This window comes from Benincasa hispida, chromosome 11 (genome assembly GCF_009727055.1).
Source record: "Benincasa hispida cultivar B227 chromosome 11, ASM972705v1, whole genome shotgun sequence".
Taxonomy (NCBI): domain Eukaryota; kingdom Viridiplantae; phylum Streptophyta; class Magnoliopsida; order Cucurbitales; family Cucurbitaceae; genus Benincasa; species Benincasa hispida.
The window spans coordinates 31,098,654-31,121,166 of record NC_052359.1 but is presented as its reverse complement, the minus strand read 5'-3'; the positions used below and the strand labels follow the sequence as shown (position 1 = coordinate 31,121,166).

At 35.3% G+C, this 22,513-nt stretch overlaps 1 protein-coding gene across 2 annotated transcripts; it reads left to right on the top strand.

Moving 5' to 3' along the window:
* Positions 1–1,593: 1,593 nt before the first annotated feature.
* Positions 1,594–20,861, top strand: LOC120090332 (dynamin-related protein 3A). 2 transcript variants are annotated; one of them, XM_039047915.1, is made up of 20 exons: positions 1,594–2,116; positions 2,488–2,770; positions 2,869–2,897; positions 3,005–3,106; positions 5,277–5,345; positions 5,435–5,494; positions 5,613–5,726; positions 6,043–6,091; positions 6,229–6,335; positions 7,046–7,138; positions 7,252–7,344; positions 7,423–7,560; positions 9,179–9,292; positions 9,407–9,505; positions 9,696–9,738; positions 19,065–19,216; positions 19,300–19,446; positions 19,654–19,706; positions 19,818–19,917; positions 20,064–20,861. In XM_039047915.1, exons 1-20 carry the CDS (start codon positions 1,760–1,762, stop codon positions 20,325–20,327), a joined length of 2,466 nt encoding a protein of 821 aa, XP_038903843.1. In that variant the 5' UTR covers positions 1,594–1,759; the 3' UTR covers positions 20,328–20,861. The 2 variants fall into 2 exon arrangements, with proteins under 2 accessions (XP_038903843.1, XP_038903842.1); XM_039047914.1 differs by having other exon boundaries at positions 1,595–2,116; positions 19,053–19,216.
* Positions 20,862–22,513: the final 1,652 nt, after the last annotated feature.

The following is a 22,513-nucleotide window of genomic DNA, read 5'->3' as shown; positions in this document are numbered from 1 at the left end:
CATCTAATCCTAACCCTTGAAACAAACACCCCAAAGTGTACCCAACCAAAACCTTCCGTCTCAAAGAGAGAATTCTAAGTAGAGTGTTGCAAAAAAACCCATGGGGACCCGACCCCGTTCGAGTCGGGGATTCCTCGGTTTGACCGAGGGTGGGGTCAAACCGGAAAAATTAATCGGGGCCCTGTCTGGGAATGGGGCGGGGATGGGGATAGTATCCCCGCGTCGACCCGACCCCGACCCCGATTTTATATTTTTTTATTTTTATAAATATATATTTAGAATAATATAAAATAAATAATTTTATATATATGTTTATAATATTGATAGGTGAAGTTGGACTTTTGAGTTTGGAGCTAAGAAGTCTAAAAAAAATCCCAAAATTAAAAACTAAAAAGCCCAAAAGGAACCCTTATCAAAAGAAGCCCATTTCTTCTCTCATTCCTCCTCCTTCCCTTTCCCTTCTCTCCTGACCAGCCCAAAAAATCCTTCCATTTCCCTTCTCTTCCTGCCCGTGCCCTAGTACCTCCCTGAGTCAACCGCCGCCGAAAACGCGACCGCTAGTGCCCTAGAATTTATGGAGATAGTTTTTTTTTTTCTGTTCAGATTTAGAAACAGAATATCAGCTGAAGCATGAAGGTGAAGGTGATGATCATCATGCTAGAAATTTAGATGGAATCTCACAGAATATAGAATTTGATGATTTAATATATTTGGATTGCAACTTAAGTTTTGACAGGTTAGTTTGTTTATTTTGGTTTACCTATTTTTAGCATTTAATATATTAATATATATTTTCTTTTATTACAAATATTTGACAATACAAGGTACTAGCATAAAAAAGAAATGATTAAACATTTAGCAACGATTTTAAAAGATGCAGACGATTCGGATTAACATTATTTTGTGTCTAGTTTTTTTTGTGTGACATTATTTATTTATTACATTTTAAATGTAAGAATGAATAATACTCACAACTAAGGATGAGATGATGCCAAGAAAGGAGAAAGATTTGATTGTGAAGTCATCGTTGAAGAGGGAAAGACGAGTTTTATTGAATTTTAAGTTGTAAACTTATTTGAATGTATAAGATGTTTGCCTTTAATTGACTTATTTATTCAAACTTTATTGAATTTTAAGTTGTAAACTTATTCAATGGATTTGTTAGTTTTTAAATTGTGTTTATTTGAATGTATAAGATGTTGTGCACTAGTCAAATTTCAAATAAAATTACTTGAATTAAAAAAAATGAGGAATTCAATAAACTTATTTAATGGATTTTTTGTGGGCTAATCAAATTTTAATTAAAATCAAATTTTAAATAAAAAAATAGGGAATCCCATGGAGAATCCACAAGAAAATGGAGAATGAAGCCCGCGGAGACCCGTTTCCCTGACGGAGAATCCCCGTCTTACCCCACAAGACTGGAGACAGGGGATGCCCCTCGGCCCGGTTGCCAACCCTAACTTTTAAGCACGTGTAACTTCCAAAATGAACAAAATTTAAGGGGCATGAAACCGTGACATTGTGGTTCGAGGCTCACTTGTTGTAAGGGGCAAAAAGTGAATAAAATATCATTGAGCTCAAGTTTTCAGTGTCAATTATCAAATTATTGTAAACCAATCGGAGTAGTAAATCCAAAGCTTTCAAACGAACAAACCCTTGTCTCCTCTGTCCCTCTCTCTGTGAAATTCAAAACCCTTGCTCTCGTCTCCGATCCGCTTCCCGTAGTTTCCTTCTTCTTCCATTTTCTCCATCAATCATGGCGGACGACCCTGTTGCTCCATCTACGCCGTCGGTTTCTTCTTCTGCTGCTCCCCTAGGCAGTTCCGTCATACCTATAGTTAACAAGCTTCAGGACATCTTTGCTCAGCTCGGCAGCCAATCCACAATCGAGCTCCCGCAGGTCGCTGTTGTCGGCAGTCAGAGCAGTGGCAAATCCAGCGTACTCGAGGCTCTCGTTGGCCGCGACTTCTTGCCTAGGGGCTCTGGTATATGCACCAGGAGGCCTCTGGTGCTTCAGCTATTACAAACTAAGACCGACAAGGAATACGGTGAGTTCCTCCACTTGCCAGGGCAGAAGTTCTACGATTTTTCTGAGATTCGGAAGGAAATTCAGGTGAGGTTTATGCTTTTTCTTGTTGCTTAAGTTGATTTGGGTCTAATTCGATGGGAGAGCTTTTCATTTCTGTCGGAGTATGGAGCTCGCTTTAGGTTTTAATTTGCTTCTGGTCATTTCATTTACTTTTAAGTCTGTTGGTTTCTTATTATTGTCTAGCAGCTATGGCTGATTGTTTATCTTTTCCAAAGTCATCTTTTTATTGGGATGTTCATTAGAAGAGAGAATGAATTTAGATATTGTATATAAATTGATTTATTATTTTTTCTTCTAATGAAGTAGGAATTGTTTTGTGTTAACTATGCATATTCGAGAGATGACAGCAAAATGATTTTTGCAATGCCTAATACGTTTTTTACAATATTGTATAGTCTGAGACTGAGAGGGAAGTGGGTGGAAACAAAGGTGTCTCAGACAAGCAGATTCGGTTAAAGATTTTCTCCCCAAATGTTCTTGACATTACACTAGTTGATTTGCCTGGCATTACAAAAGTTCCAGTTGGAGATCAACCTTCTGACATTGAAGCACGAATTAGGACGATGATCATGTCTTACATCAAACGTCCAACCTGCTTAATTCTTGCTGTCACACCAGCAAATTCTGATTTAGCTAATTCAGACGCTCTTCAGATTGCAGGAAATGCTGATCCTGACGGTGAAGTTCTGCTATATAAAATCTTTAATGAGTTGACTTATCTTATCACATGTATGGGATCCTTTTTAACACTTTTGATGTTTTATTTCTGCTGACAGGTATAAGGACCATTGGTGTAATTACAAAGGTGATATACCATTTGCTCAATCTGATCCTTCTTTTTTTCTTTAATACTTTCAAGACACAATCCACATTCTGATTTTGTTTGTTCTATTCTACATATTGAAATTACAGCTGGATATAATGGATAGAGGTACAGATGCACGAAATCTTTTACTAGGAAAAGTGATTCCTCTACGACTTGGTTACGTTGGGGTTGTCAATCGCAGTCAGGAGGTGAGCATAAAGTTAATGAGGGGAGAAGTGGGTACTTAATTAACATGTGCATGATAGTTAATTCTTCTTCAAGCTTCATACTTGCATTAACGAATTCTTAACTTCAACTTGATGATAGGAAAATGCAATGCTTTATTCTTCTAGCTCATTTTATCCTACACAAGAGCTTTTGCTTATGCCTGTAGGTTTCAGGGTTTCAGCAATTACATATTTTAGAATATATTGAACACTGCCTCATGGTGGTTTTGCATCCAAGTTGTTCGTTGAAAATTGGTGCCTCTGGGCTTCAAAATGGTTATTGATGTAGCCTATATGATAAAAGGAGTAATCCTCCAAGAATCAAGATTGTGAATCTTTTATCAGAATGATAACGTGTTTCATACAAGAGGTGAATGTTCCTATTTATAGAGTTTTATTACAAGTAGGGGTAAAAAGGGAATTAACTTAGAATATTGCCTACTTACCCAATTAACCCCTATTCTTCTTATTTCATTCTACCCCTCCAAAAAGAAAACTCATCTTCTAGTGTTAAAAAGAAAAAAAATTATGAAGCGAACAAGGAATGAAATAAACTTGTTCAACAGAGTATGACCAAGCTGACCTCCTACATTTTGAACAAAAATATTATGATCAAAGGAATAAATTTGAGACAAAAAATCCAATATTGCCATCAAAAGATGAACTTCTCCAACGGCCATAAACTCAAAAAAGATGTTTCCTTCAAGCTCATTCAAAACTGTATTTAAAGAACCAATCACTAAAAAACCACATTCCAAAGAGAATCGTTCAAAAATCATGACATCTTTATCATTCGCTTCAAATTCTTCGACAGTTTGGTGATCCATTTATGCAAGCAATGTGTCGTTGTTCTTGCTCGATTTTTGCTCCGTGTTTGATACCTCTTTTCCATCTTCTTCGTTGGACTTTTCCCAATTTTATCTTCAAGATTTTTTATTTGAAAAGCTTCCAACCGTGATTCGTTTGTTTTTTTTCTTCCTTATATGAAATCAATGCGCTCTTGAACTCTTGCAAATGAATTGATAAATGATCAATATGTTGAGTCATTTTTTCCAATGAACGTTGGATTTCTTTTGTTGTTTTCTTTATTTCCTCAAATGCTATGGGATCAAAGTAGTCATTTTGTTGGATTCTTGAATATGTTTCAATCTCATAGTGGGTATAGAATTCATCCATTGATTTTCTTGAATCAACCTTTCTTGATTGTGTTTCATAATCAAAAGAATAATTTCAAGTCTTGAACGTTCTTTTTGGGCTGTAAAAATCTGTTCTTGATGATTCTTTAATTCATCTAACTTTCAATCTTTACATTAATTTTTTGAAAAATGGATTTGATTGGATCATTAAGCCCTTTTTCAATATTGTTGCCTTCTTATTCCATCCCAAATTGACTTAGAAACGTCTTCAGAGTCACTAGAATCACTAGAATCAAATTTCCAATGTAGATAATGATAGGTTCCTTGAGAAAATTGAGCATGGACAAAATTAGTATGTTGAAATTCTTCTGAATCACTTGAGTCAGAATCTCAACATTGGTTTTGGAAGTAAAATCGATTTTCTTGTCTATAGCAATTGTTGGTTTTTTTCTTGGACATCTTCTTTGATTGACAATAATCCATTATTGCAAAATCTTGGTTTCTTCTTTCTTTTCTCGGAATTTCAAGGGTCCTTTCTAATTAGATGTGGGCTGTTCGTCAACGAATATAACTCATAAAGCTCCCTTTTGTGATTGGCGTCACCAAGAGTTTCCCGGTCTTCCACTAGTGACAGTCAATGTTGGTCCAGATGGATGTTTTGATACCAAAATGATAAAAGGAGTAATCCTCCAAGAATCAAGTTGTGGATCTTTTATTAGAATCACAATGTGTTTCATACAAGATGGGAATGTTCCTATTTATAGAGTTTTATTACAAGTGCTGGTAAAAAGGGAATTAAACTAGAATGCCTAATTACCTGATTAACCCCTATTCTTCTTACATCAGTTACCGTTTGCTTAAAATTAAATATAGTTGTAACTTTTCTACAGGATAGTATTTCCAATTTTTTTGTTGTGAAAAAATTTCAGCCATGTGAGCAAGTATTGTTAATTTACAAATTTGTAGTAGTTGAATATATATATTGATCAGAGCTTTCTAATTGTTTCATTGAACAGGATATTTTACTGAATCGGAGCATTAAAGATGCCCTCGTGGATGAGGAGAAGTTTTTCCGCACCCATCCGGTATGATTTATTTATAATAGAGCTCAACATAAGTTTCTAGAAAAGCATTGGCCATCCATATGTTCTTTACATGTTATTGCATTGTACAGGTTTATAATGGTCTAGCTGATCGTTGTGGCATTGCTCAGTTGGCAAAAAAGTTGAACCAGGTATGTTTTGTCCGTATATGTATATTTGTGTCTGCAATTGTATGGAACTTTTGGCTCACAACGGCAAGTTGATGATTTTGAGCTATAATATATTATTTTTCTCTAATGTTGTTTATAGGTTCTAGTACAACATATTAAAGCTGTATTTCCTGGGCTGAAGTCGCGAATAAGTGCTGCTTTGGTTTCTGTTGCAAAGGAGCATGCCAGTTATGGAGAAATAACAGAATCAAAGGTTCTCAAAATTTCTTTTGTCCCTTCATAATCCTATTGATCTAGGTCAATTGTGTGGTATGGTGGCTTGCTCATTCACTGGTCATATATGCTCCTGTCGTAATTTATTATATGGAATGGATATCACACAATGACACAATGTTGTTACTTATGTAGAATGATGTAGAAAGCTATTTGCACTCGATCTATGTGTTCGTGTGCTTGAGATGAATGAATATGATGTAGTTAACTCATGACTTTCCTTTGTTTAATTATGAACTTTTCTTGGATAAGAGTCATATGATAACTTATTATATTCATCGTTTGATCGTGGATAGGCTGGTCAGGGTGCTCTTCTTCTGAATATTCTTTCAAAATATTGTGAAGGTAATAATTACTCTTCGTTTGTGTATGTATTTATTTTGAATAAGAAACAACTATTCATGGATAAAATGAGGAGGAACCATTGTTCAAGATCTTTCGTGTATGCATTTTATTTATTTATTTATTTTTTTGGGAAACAGCATTTTGTTCTATGGTTGAGGGAAAAAATGAAAAGTCAACAGACAAGCTCTTAGGTGGAGCTCGCATTCACTATATTTTCCAATCAATCTTTGTGAAGACTTTAGAGGTATGTATCTTTGTTATATAGACTGCAGTTCTAATTTGATTGCATACAGTACTTTTTTTTTCTCATTTTTTTAAAAAAATCTCCATGGGGCATTTTGTATGTGCATCTTTTTTGGACTTTTGCTTGCTATTCATTGTTAATAAAGCTGCGTAAGATTTGAATCATACCCTAGATGTGTATCTTCTGTCTGGCAAAATAAGGTATGGGTAAAGACTTTTGGGCGTTCAAGATTTTAGTTTGTAGACAAAGGATTGAATTGAAAGCGACACATTTGACAACTGAACTTAGTTTACCTAGAAAGGCTATTGGCAAAACACTTTGCCATTGTAGGCTTATATATCATGTTGGATTGTATTTATGATATGATTTTTATAATGGGAGTGGTGTGTTTTGACTCGAGTAATGTTTTAGTATGGATCGTGAAGTTCAACACTCTTCACATGCTTTAAAGTTTGCATGGTTCGGACAATAGGATTTAAGTAATAATACCGAACTACTTGCATGTAGGGGAACATTACCTTTAATGCCTCTTTGTAGGCTTCTGTTTCACTGTTTCACTGTTTCACTGTTTCACAGGCTTTTTGTAATTAGTAGTTAGGGATATTCTTTTTTGTATGTCTATGTATGATCTTTCATTTTTCTCAAATAAAAGCATGGCTTCCATAAAAAAAAAAAAAAAAAGACTTAAATAATAATATGTGCTTGTGCAGGAAGTTGATCCATGTGAGGACTTGACTGATGATGACATTCGTACTGCCATCCAAAATGCAACTGGCCCTAAATCTGCAGTATTTGTACCGGATGTAGGTCTTATTCTGTTTGCTACTTTTTGTGCTGTCTATCTTGTGAAGTCTTATCTACTAATTTGTCACATGGAGGTTGACATCAACTAATTTGGGTTTCTTCACACACGCAGGTGCCCTTTGAAGTACTTATTCGCAGGCAAATCATTCGCCTACTAGACCCCAGTTTGCAGTGTGCCAGGTTTATATATGATGAGTTGGTACAGGTGGGGATAGTTGCATTTTCTCTTTACTTTTGCTGTCCATTATATGTTTATTATTTTCAATATAATTTCTATTATCAGATCAGTCATCGATGTTTGGCAAGTGAATTACAAAGGTTTCCGGTTCTGAGAAAGCGGATCGATGAAGTTATTGGGAACTTTTTGCGAGAAGGTCTTGAACCCTCAGAAACCATTATAGGACATCTCATTAACATTGAGGTTGGTAATAAAATTGTGTACACTTTTTCAATGGCTATCATACCTTTCCTTTCGTTTTTCCCCTCTTAAAATTTATATTAGTGTACCATGATGGAAAATCAAACTCCTCAAGGGCCGTTTGGTTCAAGATTTTAAGGATGCCTAAGAGTTAAAGATAACAGTGTTTGGTTGTGCATGGGAATGCTATCCGAATTTTATGAAAAAAATCATGTTTGTATTTAATTTATGAAATTAAGCACGACAATCTTATATCATTATAATAGATTAATTAGTAAGAAAATATCATTCAATATATTGATAAAAGCTAATTAATTAAGAATCAATAATAATTTAAATTATAAAAATTTGAAAATTGAGTAATTTATAATTAAAATCAATCAATTAATATATTTATTGAACGTCATATTAATTATAATTTAACACTTAATCATTTTTATAATTAATTAAATTCAAAATTAGTAATCTTAATTTTAATTCAATAATATGAGAAAATATATTTTAGTAAAACAATATATTATATAAAAAATGAAAAATGGGACCAAAATATGATATGTTAATAAAAAATATTAATAAAGAATACTAAAAAAAGTTATATAAATATGATATGAAAACAATGAACGGAGTAATAAAAATTAATCACAATAAATAACTAAACCAATTATAAATAATCAACAATGTTTATATGTTTATAATGAAATATTAAATTGAAATTAATATCAATAAATAATCGATTGGTTATATAAAAAAAACAATAAGTAAACAATTATTATTATTGAAGATTAAATTTTTGTACTAACCAAATTTAACTAATTTTATTTTATCAATTGAATGTATTTAAGATATTGTTAGCTAATTAATTAATTAGCATTCATTTGATAAATTTTTATTGTAAAAATAAGTTAAGTAAATATTTTAATGATTATTATTGATTTATTAAAATAAATATTTATATTAATTTTGATAAACTAATATTAATTAATTAATTAACTATATACAAAATGAAATTATATATAAAATGAAAAAAACAAACGGAGAGGGGAAAGAGAAAACCCACAGTTTTGGAAGGGAATAGAAAACTGTGGAAAATGTTGGGAATAGCTTCTTGTCAGGTAAAATGTTGAAAACTGTGAAACAAATATGAATTTTGTATGCCTGTGTCAATTTCCATGTAGAAAATCTTCTAACCAAATGAACCCTAAATGTTTTAAGATTGTTGCTTTGAAAATATTAGCAGAAGAAATACTAACATTAGATGTCAATCATGCAACGAGCTGTAATATAGAGTCTTCTTTAATTGTTGGCAAATTAATATTTTATCATGTTTTATTTTGGATTTCCTAATACTTTTCATCAGGAAGATGCGTTGACTTCCTAAGTTTGGTCAAAAGCATCTGTCATTTTCATCTCTTACCTTGACTACTTAACTAGGAACCTAACCACGTGCAACTTTGGAGTGGACAAATGGATTACACTTCTAGAATGCATATATCATTACAATTTTTCTTTTAAATCTTAATCAAATTGGATTGTGGGTTGATGTTGTCTTCTGAAAGTGAAAATAATAAAGTTTCGAAGTAGCTGTTTTTATAAATCGACAAAAATGGTCTACAATGTGCAGATGGGCTACATAAACACCTCACACTCAAATTTTATTGGAGGAAGTAAGGCTGTGGAGATTGCCCTGCAGCAGGTCAAGTCTTCTAGGGTTCCTTCGACTGTTCCAAGGCTGAAGGTTTCTTTTTTGTTCTTTTCAATTTCCTTTTTAAAATTACAATAATAATGATTTAGAACGTGTTTATTAATCATATAAAGTCTTTGTTTATAACTGTTGACTGTTGTTGATTAGGATGGCGTGGTTGAACCTGATAAAGCACCACCATCTGAGAAAACTTCAAAATCTCGAGCTTTCCTTGCCAGACATTCAAATGGCTTTTTGACTGAGAAGGTAAAGACCACTTCAACTTCCTTTGCCTGAATAATTCACTCAGATAACATTGAATGATATTAAGTTTTTATTACTTATTTCATTGTTGTACGTTATGACCTCAATAGAATGAAGTTTAAAATTTAAAATTGGGACACTTGTTATATTGATGTTCTTGTGACTAAGTTTATACTATCTGGACCATTAACAGGGTGCTCGGCCTTCAGGTGATGGTGATAAAGTTGCGCCTTCTGGTATGTTTTTGTTTTGGGAAATCTTGGGGAAATAATCACTTAATATGTTTGTGACCTGTTTATATCCATTATATTTTGAATGACAGCCGAATTTTAGAGCGAATGTTTGAGCAGAAGACCTCACGTGTGATTTAATGCTCTTTGAGTATATGAAGAGTTGGACATACATGTGGAGGAGATTGAGATGTAAATCTCTCTAATGGCTAGGGTTTAGATAGCCTCCAAAACCCTAATGTAGGGAAGATGAACTGCTCCTAGGAGATGTAGGCAACATTGCTCCTTCATTAGTGCTTTAAATTCTTGCACAAAATCAAAATAAGTGGTACTAGATGATACACCAAGATTAAGCTCTCTTTATGTATAGGCTCAAGCATGAATCGTTTTGAGGAGATAATTCATCCTCACAAATGGTCAAAATTGGACTTGTTCCCTCCATCTCTACCAAAATCATTTTCATTACTTTGCACATTACTCTCAAATTTTTCCTTCACATTCTTGTCTTCTAGGATCTCTGCCTTCTCGTTTTCTATCTCTAATTTTGATTGAGAATTGTTTAGTTCTTTACTCTATGCGACTCTTCTTTCTTCATGGCTAGAAATCTCTCTATTTAATTCTTCTTCCTGTATTCTTGGAAAATTTGTTTTGGGTCAATCGTATTCTGGTTGACATGTTTGTTCTCTAAAAGTTGGCACAACAAACTCCATTCTAATTGGATTGATTTCTTAACATATTTTCTTATAGAACTGTATAGTTTTGCCTAATCTTCCTGTATAACTTCTTTAAGTCTCGCATCTCTACTTTGAAGTTCAACATGCCTTCTTCTTTGTTGGTACATGGCTGCAAAATAAAAATAAGTAGAAGAAAAGTGGACCTTACAAAATAGAAATAAATCAAGCAAGAATGATTATAAAGTGTCAAGCTCAAGCAAATGACCAATAGAATTCAACAAAAGAGAAGAACAGAAAAAAGAAAAGTAACAATCAATAGCCTAATGTTCAAGACTCAACAAACTAGATAAGGAAGCAACAAAAACAAGATATCTAAAATCAATAATTTAAGATTCAAGATTGAAAGAATTATGTGAGATGAATAAAGAAAAGCAGACAATTAAACTGAACAATAACGATAATAAAAGTAACAAAGAAGTATGATTCAAGAATAAAAACACCAAGTTTACCAGACTCCAAATTGAAAGGATAACTTTTTAGAACCCAAAGAATTGAAATCTCAATGATTTTGGCACTTGATTGAAATAAAAAAATCACTAAACATAAGCCGTTTGAAAAGCAAGTTGAATAGTCTAAAATTGGGGGATGAAAATATGGCATTCTTTCACAGATCTCTATCAGCAAAAGAACGAAGGAACTTAATGACAGAATTGTTTACAAGCGATGGAACTTCCATCCAGTCATTCCGAGCAATCGAAGAAGAAATATTGGGCCATTTCTCCTCTCTATAAAAAAAATTCCAGGGTCTAGAGTCATCCCCTCAAACTGCAATTGGAAACAAGTCCCAGCAGTCCAGAATTCCTTCCTAACAGCACCATCTCGCAGTGAGGAAATACAACAAGCTTTTAAAAGCACTTGGGAAGAACAAAGCCCCAGGACCCGATGGTTTTACAACTAATTTTTTCTTGGTGTTTTGGCCCAAATTCCAGCCCATATTCCAGTAAATGTTCGACAAATTCCATCTAAACGGTAAGCTAAATGCTCATGTCAAAGAAAATTTCATTTGCCTTATTCCTAAGAAAGAAGACTCCCAGTCTGTCAAAGACTTTAGACCAACAAGTCTCACTGCATCCTCCTACAAAATAATTACTAAAGTCCTAGCCGAGAGGTCGAAGTAGGTGATGCCATCTTTAATTTCCAATACTCAAAGCGCCTTCTTAGGTGGAAGACAAATCCTAGATCCGGTTCTAATCGCTAATGAAGCAATGGAAGATTATCGTGCAAAGAAGAAAAAGGTTGGATACTCAAATTGGATATGGGAAAGGCATTTGATCGGGTAGACTGGGAGGTCCTAGGGAGAGTCCTTGTGCTCATGGGATTTCACACAAAATGGATTGAGTGGATCAACGGATGAGTTTGTAACCTGTAATTCTCTCTTTACATCAATGGGAGGCCTAGAGGACGTATATTGTCAAGAAGAGGTATTTGCCAAGGTGACCCTTTTATCACCTTTCCTATTTCTCATAATTAGTGAAATCCTGTGCACTTTTATTTCTCAAATACATGAGAATGAATTCTGTTAGGACCCCAATCATTACACACTTACAAACAGAGGGGCAAGAAGGGAATTACACCTCGAGTTGTGGGTGAAGGAAGAATTAATCGAGAGAGTGAGGAAGCATGACGAGGGGGGTGTGACCACAAATTCGGTTATAAAACAGAAAGGAGGGAGAGGCAGGGTGAGGAATCATTTTGGGAAAAAGCTGGAGCAGCTTTTGGAGGAGAGAATTCTGGCCCTCTCGAATTGGCTGGTTCTTTGTTTTCATTCTTGTTGTTTCTTTTAGTCTCTTCTTGCTTTTAGTACTATTATTTCCATTGTAATTTTCCCTTAAAGTAGATAAATAAATCATACAAGAGCTTTGCTCTGTTTCTTGGGAATTGTCTTGTTAGGTATTTACCATTGGCAGATTTGGATACCTAACAAATTGGTATCAGAGTCATCAACCTGGGACGAACAAGGCAAATGGCTTAGGAACACATCGAGGAAAGAATGGAGGCGAACGAGAGAGAGATTCTGGGAATGAAGGAGTTGATCTTGGGACTCTGTAAAAGCGTTGAGAAACTCTGAAGATGTACGCGAAAATAGCTCTGTGAGGAAGAACGAAGAATCCAACGTGGTTGATAGGAAAGGGAAAGAAAAATCGGAGGAGGTTGATTCGGCCACTACTCAAGGAAGTACAAGGATGGATAAGAGCACATATAAGAGGCTGGAGATGCCAATCTTCGCGGGAGAGAATTCGGAATCATGGGTTTATCATGCTGAGCATTACTTCGAAATCCAGAACGATGCCGAGAAGGTAAAGGTGGCGGTAGTGAGCTTCACCCTTGATGAAGTAGACTGGTTCCGGTGGAGCCATAATCAGAAGGCGATCGACACTTGGGAGGAACTGAAGAGGCGGATGTTCAAACACTTCTGACTTACGGTTGAAGGGAGTCTCGGAGCGAGGTTGCTTCATTCAAACATGAAGGTAGCTACGGATTATGTGAAGAAATTTGTGACCTATTCAGCACTATTGCCGGAAATGTCGGAGAGTGTCCCCGTGGATGTGTTCCTAAACGGACTTGAACCGTCGATCCGGGCGGAACTTATTAGTCGGGATCCTGTGGGCTTGGATGATAGTATATGTGAGGCCCAAGTCATTAGCGATCGAAACTTGGCCTTTAAATTGGCCTTTAAGGAATTAGGTATTAATGGGCCGAGCAAAGGGGAGGCCCGAATGAGTACAAAAACAAATAGTGGGACGGCGAAGGGAAACCCTAAAGCAGTAGAGAACGGGGGAGTTCCACGGTGACAATTCCCATCAAGGGAAATGCCGTGAAGAAAGACATGCCAATGAAGAGATTATCAGACAACGAATATAGGGAACGGTTGGAGAAGGGTTTGTGTTTTCGTTGCAACGAGAGGTATACGCATGGCCACCGTTGTAAGATAAAAGAAAATTGTGAGTTAATGTTGTTCATTACGAATGAGAGTGACTAGGAGGCAGAAGTTGAAGAATTCTATTATTTCTTCTTAATTTTGTACAAAGATAGAACCCTAATTTAAAGAGAGAGACATAACTATACAAGGAAATGACCTAACGGTAATAGGAAATATAAGGGAAAAAATATACAAGGAAAAAAATGGTAAATACAAGGAAGAAATTCCTTTTTCTATATTCAACACTCCCCTTCAAGCTGGATTGTATATGTTGATTAAATCTAGCTTGGTCTTCAATGTATCAAATATATAAAGCTTTGGTAAGTATATCTGCAATTTGCATTTTGGTCAGTATGTAGTTGAGAGAGATGCTTTTGTTTTCAATTTTCTCTTTGATGAAGTATCGATCGATGTCGACATGTTTTATACAGTCATGATGGATGGGATCTTTTGCAATATTTATCGCTGCTTTGTTGTCACAATAGACCTCTATTGATTCTTCAGTGGTAAGTTTTAGTTTTGATAGGATGCCTTTTAGCCACATTCCTTCACATATTTCTTGAGCCAGGACCCTCAATTCTGCTTCAACACTGCTTCTAGACACAACTGATTGTTTTTTGCTTCTCCGTGACTAGATTTCTCCATACAAATGTGTAATATTCAGTAATTGATCTTTTGTCAATTTTTGAGCTTGCCCAATCTACATCTGTGAAGATTTCAACGTTTCTTTTCTTTGATTTTTTGAAGTACAATCATATTCTCCTGGGGTTCCTTTTAAGTATCTGAGGATCCTACACTTGCTTCAAATGGCTTTTGTGTAGACTTGGGTTGTCCAAATAGTTTTTGGAGGAGATCCAACTATTCTTTAGTAAAAATATTATTTTCAGAGGCAACATTACCTTCTGACGATGAACTTGCTTGATATGACTTCCCTCATTTATCACTAGTTCCTTTGTTCGGCTGCCAATCTGAGGGTTTGCCATGAATGTCCCAACAAGCGTCTTTAGTATACCCTGGCTTTTTACAATGCTCACACCATGGTCTTGTCTTTCGTGGTCGGTTCTCAGTTCCACTATAGTTTTGATATCGATTATGGCGGTTATCATGAGAATTTGTATTTTGAGTGCGTACCTCATGATTTCGAACAAGTAGAGCAAATCCTTTAGGTTCGGAGTTTCCCTAACATTAGCTTTGTTCTGCTTTCTTCTCTTCTCACTCCTGCAAAAACTTCTCTAATTTTAGGTGAAGGTTTTATAGCTAGGATCCGACCACGTACCTCATCCAGTTTTTTATTGAGACCAAGAAGGAACTTGAACACTTGTTTCTTTTCAACGATCTGTTTGTATGTAGTTGCATCTGTAGTGCACATCCACTTGTGATATTCGAACGTATCGAGCTGTTGCCACAAACGAGAGAGTTGAGTCAAGCAATGAGTCACTGGCATATCACCTTATCTTAGTTCATGCAATTTTCCTTCTAGTTCAAAGGCTTCTGATGTATTTTCTTGATCTGAGTAAGTTTCACGAGCTGCTTCTCAAATTTCACTTGTAGTTGAAAAGAGTAAAAGACCTTCACCAAATTTTGTTGTCATGGAATTGATTAACCATAGCATGACCATGTTGTTTTCAGCTTTTTATGTTTTGTATTTCTGATCATCTTTGTTTGGTACAACAGTTTTACTTGATAAGTAGTCTTCTTTTTCTTTTCCACATATGAACATCATGATTGTGACCAAGAGGCAATTCTTTCCATTTAGTTTGTGATTGGTGATCGGAAGCAAGGATCCTTCTGTATTGAAATTTGTTTTGTGATTGAAGCTGCCATTTGCTCTCTGTAACTCGTGTTAAGGAAAAAATGGTAAATATGCTTTTATTCCAATAGCCCAATGATCTGATACAAAGAATTTGTGATCAAGCACCCAGTACACTGCCTTTTGTTCCAATAGCCCAGTGATCGATACCAAAAATTTGTAATCAAGCACCGGCCCAATAGTCCAATGCATTTTTATGGACCTACGTGATTTAAAGCCAGAAACTTCCACTGGTCCAAACAAAGCCCAGTGAAAATAATTGAACCCTAAACATTGTAAAATAATTGAATCCAACTTAATTTAATAAAAAATGAACCTGATCCATGCTGAAAAATTGAACCACGCACTGATCACCGCTAAGATCTTCATGCTGATGGGTTTCAATTCTTCACCACTGAGATTCTGTCTTTGTTTCAAATTTTTCTGATCTGATTTTGATGTCCGTCTTTTTCACGTGCACGATCTATGCCGGAGCAGTCTCGCCGGTCTTCACGTTGAGATCCCTATTCACATTGAGATCTATGCTGGTGGGTTTAGTCTCGCCGATCTTCACCTTTTTTTTATTAAAAAAAACGTTGTTTGTGGGTTACGCCTCCAACAGACGGCTACTTTTGAATTGAAGTTCGAAAAAATTTATCATGGGAGGGCTTTTGACACAAAGTCGACACTTTTGACACGAAGGAGAAGAAAAAATGTGAGAATTGTTTCGGACTTGAAACCTAAGAGCTGAGATGGTTTCGGGCGTGAAACCTAAGAGATAGAAAGACTTTGATGCTATGAAGAATTCTATTATTTCTTAATTTTGTACAAAGATAGAACCCTAATTTAAAGAGAGAGACATAACTATACAAGGAAATAACCTAACGGTAATATGAAATATAAAGGAATAAATATACAAGGAAAAAATGGTAAATACAAGGAAGAAATTCCTTTTTCTATATTCAACAGAAGCAGTTGTCAAAGAGAACGAGGAGACTCTGGAATTAAACGATATGGAAGTAATCGAAGATGCTGAAATCTCTCTCTGTTCGATGATAGGTTTCTCCAAATGAGGTATTATGAAATTGAGAGGAGCCATTGGGGGTAAGGAGGTAATAATTCTGGTTGACTGTGGAACGACTCATAACTTCATCCATCGGAGATTGATTGATGAGCTAAAACTGCCAGTAACACGAACAGTAAGGTACGGAGTGATAATCTGGAATGGAGAAGCGATCCAGGGTGATGGAGTTTGTAAATTAGTGATGGTCAAGTTACATGAATTGGTGGTTGAGGCAGATTTTCTTTCGATGGACTTAGGAAATATGGATGTAGTGCTGGAAATGCAATGGCAGTTTACCACGAGGTTCATGGGCGTCCACTGGCCCTCACTGACAATGAGCTTCATGGAAGGAGACGGGATTGTGACATTGAAAGGTGACTCGACGCTTACACGATCAGAGATTTCCTTTGAGGCTTTAGCCAAGGTCGGGGAGGAAGAGGATCAAGGTTTTTCGATTAAATTTCAGAATGTCGAGATACCTGATCATTGAGACGTGATCTTTGAGGAGCCCAATCAGGAAGAAGAAGAATTACCTATCATGATACAAGCCTTATTAAGCGAAAGTGAGGGCATCTTTGAGATCCCATCTGAGCTCCCACCTAAATGTGGAATTGACCATCAGATCAATACGAAAGAGGGACCGCTACCTATCAACGTGAGACCATATAAGTATAGGCACCACAGAAAGAGGAGATCAGAAGGCTTGTGGGAGAGATGCTCCACGTAGGGATTATAAGACCAAGTCGTAGCCCATACTCGAGTCTGGTTCTGTTGGTTAAAAAAAAAAGAGGGATGGAGGTTCTGTGTGGATTATAGAAAGTTGAATTAGATCACCATTGCGGATAAATTTCCCATGCCTGTCATCGAAGAACTATTAGACGAGCTTCACGGGTTTGCCGTCTACTCAAAACTGGATCTATAGTCAGGCTATCATCAAATCTGAATGAATGAGAGAGATATTGAGAAGACAACATTCCGAACTCATGAGGGACACTACGAGTTCTTGTTGATGCCCTTTGGTCTAACCAACACTCCTGCAACATTTCAGTCACTGATGAATAAGATTTTTGGGCCATTCCTCCGAAGGTTTATCTTAGTGTTCTTTGACAACATCCTGATTTACAGCCCGGACATTGCTACTTATGAGATTCATTTTGGCCATGGTGTTTAATATCTTGAGGAATCATAAGCTATATGCTAACCGGAAGAAATGTACCTTTTACCAAATTCAAATACAGTAACTACATTGGGTATCGCAAGAAGGGGAGAAGCTGACGAAGAAAAGGTAAAAGCAATGGTTCATTGGCCACGGCCAAAGAATATAACTGAACTTAGAGGCTTCCTTGATCTCACGAGGTTTGTACAAAGGTATGGACAAATTGCAACTTCTTTAACTCAACTGGAATGCAGGCCAACCAATCATTCAAAGAACTCAAGCAAGCCATGGTGACCGTTCCAGTGTTGGCTCTACCTGACTTCTCAATCCCTTTTGTGATTGAAACGGATGCGTCCAGGTTCAGATTAGGGGCTGTATTATCTCAAAATTCCAGACCGATTGCTTATTTCAGTCAGAAACTATCCCCTTGAACATAGGAAAAATCCATTTATGAGAGAGAGTTGATGGCTGTGGTGTTAGCGGTACAGAAATGGTGGCATTACCTATCAAGAAATCGATTTACAGTGATTTCGGACCAAAAAGCCTTAAAGTTTCTGATAGAACAAAGAGAAGTGCAACCATAATTCCAAAGATGGCTTACTAAATTAATGGGTTACGATTTTGAGATATTGTACCAGCCTGGTCTTCAGAACAAGGCAGCCAATGCACTATCTTGATTACCACCAACAGAAGAGTTATTTGTGTTAACTACCCCGACACTACTTGATGTGGAACTAGTATTGAAGGAAGTGAGGGAGGATGAAGACTTACAAAATATCATTGTAATATTGAAGGAGGATCTGGAGGGAAAGCCAAAATATCAATGAAGGATTTGTTCAAAGCTTTATGGAAATCCAATAAGTCCAGAAAATTTCACTTATGGAAATCCACAAGTGAAACTTTGCCATCTCCGTTTAGTTTTGAAGGTTAATTTCTGCCTAGGCCTGAGGTTTTCAACCCAAGACTTTGCTTTCTTATGAAGCTGTTCTTTCTCCCACTGTCGGATCGGTCTTTCATGTGTTATGATGGATTAAGATTCCAAAGAAAATCAGGTTCTTTACCTGACAAGTTTTACTTGGCTGTGTAAATACGATGGATAAGGTTTTGAGAAAGTTGCTTTCGTTAATGGGTCCTTTTTCTTGCATTCTTCGTCGGAAGGTGGAGGAAAACCTGGATCACCTTCTCTTGAGAGTGTCAGTATGCGAGATCTGTTTGAGCTATTTCTTGTAGGAGTTCGATCATTTGCTAGCTTGCCAGAGGGACGTTCAGTTCATGATTGGGGAGTTCCTCCTCCATTTGCCTTCCAAATAGGAAATGACGCTTTCTTTGGTTTGTGGGGGTGTGTTTTACTATGGGATTTGTGGGGAGAGAGAAACAATAGAGTGTTTAGGGGCGTGGAGAGGGGCCCCAGTGAGTTTGGTCTTTGGTGATGTTTCATGTTTCTCTTTGGGCTTCGATTTTGAAGGTTTGTTGTAATTACATGTTAAGCAATATCTTACCTAGTTGGAAACCCTTTCTTTAGTGGGTTGTTGTGGGCTTGTTTTTTTTTTTGTATGCCCTTATATTCTTTCATTCTTTCTCAATGAAATTAGTCATTTCTATTAAAAAAGAAAAAAAAGGAAAAAAAAGAAGCTGTTACTAATCCCACTTACAATCAGTTGATTTTTCAGGGGCAACGGCAAATAGTTCAAGTTGGGGTATTTCGTCTATTTTTGGTGGGAGTGATAACCGTACATCTGCCAAAGAAAGTTCAACAAGCAAACCATATAACGAACACGTTCTCAACACAGAGCAGTCCTCCTCCATGATCCATTTGAGAGAGGTAATGTCCTGGTTTCATAGTTGAAGTTGCTCAAGTTGTTTCGCTGGTTTAAACTAAACAATGTGTTTGATGTTTTGTTAAAGCCACCAATTGTACTGAGACCTTCAGGAGGGTGTTCAGACCAGGAGATTATTGAAATTGCGGTCATAAAACTGCTCCTGAAATCATATTATGAAATCGTCAGAAACAATATAAAAGACTTGGTTCCAAAATCCATCATGCATTTCCTGGTAATGTATTAACTTTTTGCAGCTATTATCGATTATTATATGAATAAACGAACTTAAACTTAACCATATTTTAAGTTAAAAAAACAATTTAGGTATCGGTCAACATTCGATAAAGCTTGTGAACATATTTTCAAGTTTTTAAAGCTGTAAGCTTTTATAGTTTTGTAAGTTCTTGCAACTTCTTGTTTACGATTGATCTCAATCCAGGTTAACCATACCAAACAGGAGATGCACAATGTCTTCATAAAAAAACTTTACAGGTAACCAAGATTCGAAATTATTCTTTTGTAAAGTATATGAGATGTACACGATTCATATTATGGTTTTGATCTTATAATACTAATGCTTTCGATTTCAATGTTGGAAAATAGAGAAAACCTGTTTGAAGAGATGTTGCAGGAGCCTGACGAGGTGGCAATGAAGAGGAAGCACACACGAGAAACCCTCCGTGTTCTACAACAGGCTTTTCGGGTACGTCTGTTTTTGTTCCACTCTGCAACCATTCACAAATGGTGGTAGATTGGAGAAGTATGTATGAGTCTGACAGTCCCAAGTTAGCTCTTGTGTTGCAGCTCCAAAACTGAAGCAAATACTACTTTCTTACCTTCTTTTTGTAGACATTGGATGAATTACCTTTGGAAGCGGAGTCGGTCGAGAGAGGTGGTAATCCAACCGGAGTACCGAGGATGCATGGAATGCCAACATCATCCATGTATTCTACCAGCAGTTCGAATGATACATTCTCCCCTTCTCCCAAGAATCCAAAGCCGCGAAAGTCATCGTACTCGGGGGAGCTTCAGGTACCATTATACGGCAATTCAGATTCTAATGGGAACGGTCGATCATCTATGCCCAGCCTCTATCCAAAACTTGATCTATAATAACCCTCCATGTGCATAGCCCGTCCAAAATGAACATTGAGCCATCACATTCATTTGGTTTCGAGTCCAACAAGTGGAGCTAATGGAATTCCTTAGTCCCCAACAAAACGAAGGTGCTTTTTATTCTTCCAGCAGATTCTTTCAAAGTCAACCATTTTTTTGAAAAAGAAAAAAAAAAATTCATCTCCCTATCCCGTGTCGTTCCCCGGAAAAAAAAAGAAAAAGAAAAATAATGCGGAGCAGTTAGCAGCAGATGAACTCACTCTCCTCTCCCCTTAGTTTGTTTGATAAAAAGTTAGCCAGTTTTGGTTTAAAAAAACATGGCTAGTTTTTGAGATTATACCATGAATGAGACTTGAAAATTGAATTGGCAGGTGTATCTTGTTTAATGTTTAGTCCAGTAGTTTTTCTCTGTAGTCGTATTATCATTGGATCATATTATGTTGAGAGTTTTAAGATTTAATGTTTGTAGTCTGTTTATATCAATGTTGAAAGAGATTCTCTCACTCCTGGTTATAGAGGGAAAAAAAAAAAGCTTTCTTCTTTTCTTCTCTAACTGTTTAATTGATAAGGATTTGGTGAGAGGTAAAAATAAAGATCGAGTCTTCAGTATAATTTTGAAAATTTTGAAAATTATAATTTTGCCCTTGTTTTGTGGTTTTTATTTTTTTTGAAAATCAAGTCTATTTTCTCTATCATAGTTTTTATGCTTTAAGTAAAAGAGTTAAATTCTAAATTAAATTAAAAAGAAAACAAAAAATAAAATTTTTAAAATTATTTTGTTTAGATCTCAAAACTTGGTTTGGTTTTTGAAAACTATTGATAATAGAGCAAGAGATAGAATGAGTGTCTATAGATTTAATATTTAAAAACTAAATAAAAAATAAAAGGTTTGAAATTATTTTTGGTCTCTAAACCTTTTATAAAGTAATAATTTAATCTTTGAGCTTTTATTGGTAACAATTTAATTGTACTTTTAAATTTGTAACAATCTAGTCTTTAAACTTTAATAAGTAATAATTTAGTATTCTGAAAATTGTAACAATTTAGTCCCTATTATAAGAATTTCTTTAAAATTAAGTGTTGAATTTTATCATGTTACGATCTAATCTTTATAGTTTATAAAAAAAATTTGATGTTCGATCCATTTAAAGATATACATGCGTAAGAAATTTCATTAAATCTTAAGAATATTGGTTACAATAAGGTTTAATTCGTTGTAAAGTATAGGGATCACATTGTTACTAATTAAATTTAAGGACTAAATCGTTACCAACACAAGTTCAAGGATTAAATTGTTACTTTAATGAAAGTTGAGGGATCAAAAATGATTTTTAACCAAAATAGTATAATTACCACATGGTCCTTTTAACTTTTTAGGGGACGTTTGGGGCAATGAGTTAGTTATTATAGTTGAGTTATGATAGTTTGTGTTTGGGGTATATGTTATTTTAGTTTGGGTTATAATAGTATGTGTTTGAGGTGTAAACTATTTTAGTTTGAGAGGGAAATGGTAAACACTACAACAAATAATAAAAAAATGATGAATGTAAAATAGTGAAAACTGTAGTAAATAATGAGAGACTTGAAATAGTGTTGACTGTAGCTAATTGGAGGTTTTGAAATAGTTTTTACAGTAGAAAGAAGTGATAATTATATTTTAATGATAATTCTTGCCCCAAACGTCCCTTTAAGTTTTAGTTTCAAATTTTTTTCGTCTCATGTGGATGGCACATTGTTTAATGCTTTTGAATGAAGTTTCTTTGGTACCTTTAGTAGTTCGCAGTTCTTGAGAACTTGAATTTACCTTTTGTTAGATGTTCAAATATATTGACTTATTGAGCTGACATGTTTGCTAGAAACCTTATAAAGTCAATTTGAAAAATATATTTAATTATTTAAAATTAATTTATGTTTGGTTCTACTTTTTAAAATGTGATTTTCATATAATTTAAATGGATTTTTTAATGATTAAAAACATATTTTAAAGTGATTTTGAACCTAACAAAATTGATCTTAGGGACTTTTTTTTAAGAAAAATGTAGATAACTTAAATATTTAGATGCTCAAAATTATAGATGTCTGACATTTTTGGATAACTGTGTTTATTTTGTAGGAATGTTTTTGAAGATATTTAGAAATAATTTAATAATTGTATTTATTTTGTAGGATTTCTATTTGAGAAT

Bases quoted from the DNA above. Each gene is read 5' to 3' on its own strand.
- LOC120090332 (XM_039047914.1), top strand. From the start codon at position 1,760: ATGGCGGACGACCCTGTTGCTCCATCTACGCCGTCGGTTTCTTCTTCT. The intron at 6,092-6,228 runs GTAATAATTACT...TTTGGGAAACAG, and splicing joins TCTTTCAAAATATTGTGAAG to CATTTTGTTCTATGGTTGAG. The intron at 19,707-19,817 runs GTAACCAAGATT...GTTGGAAAATAG, and splicing joins TTCATAAAAAAACTTTACAG to AGAAAACCTGTTTGAAGAGA.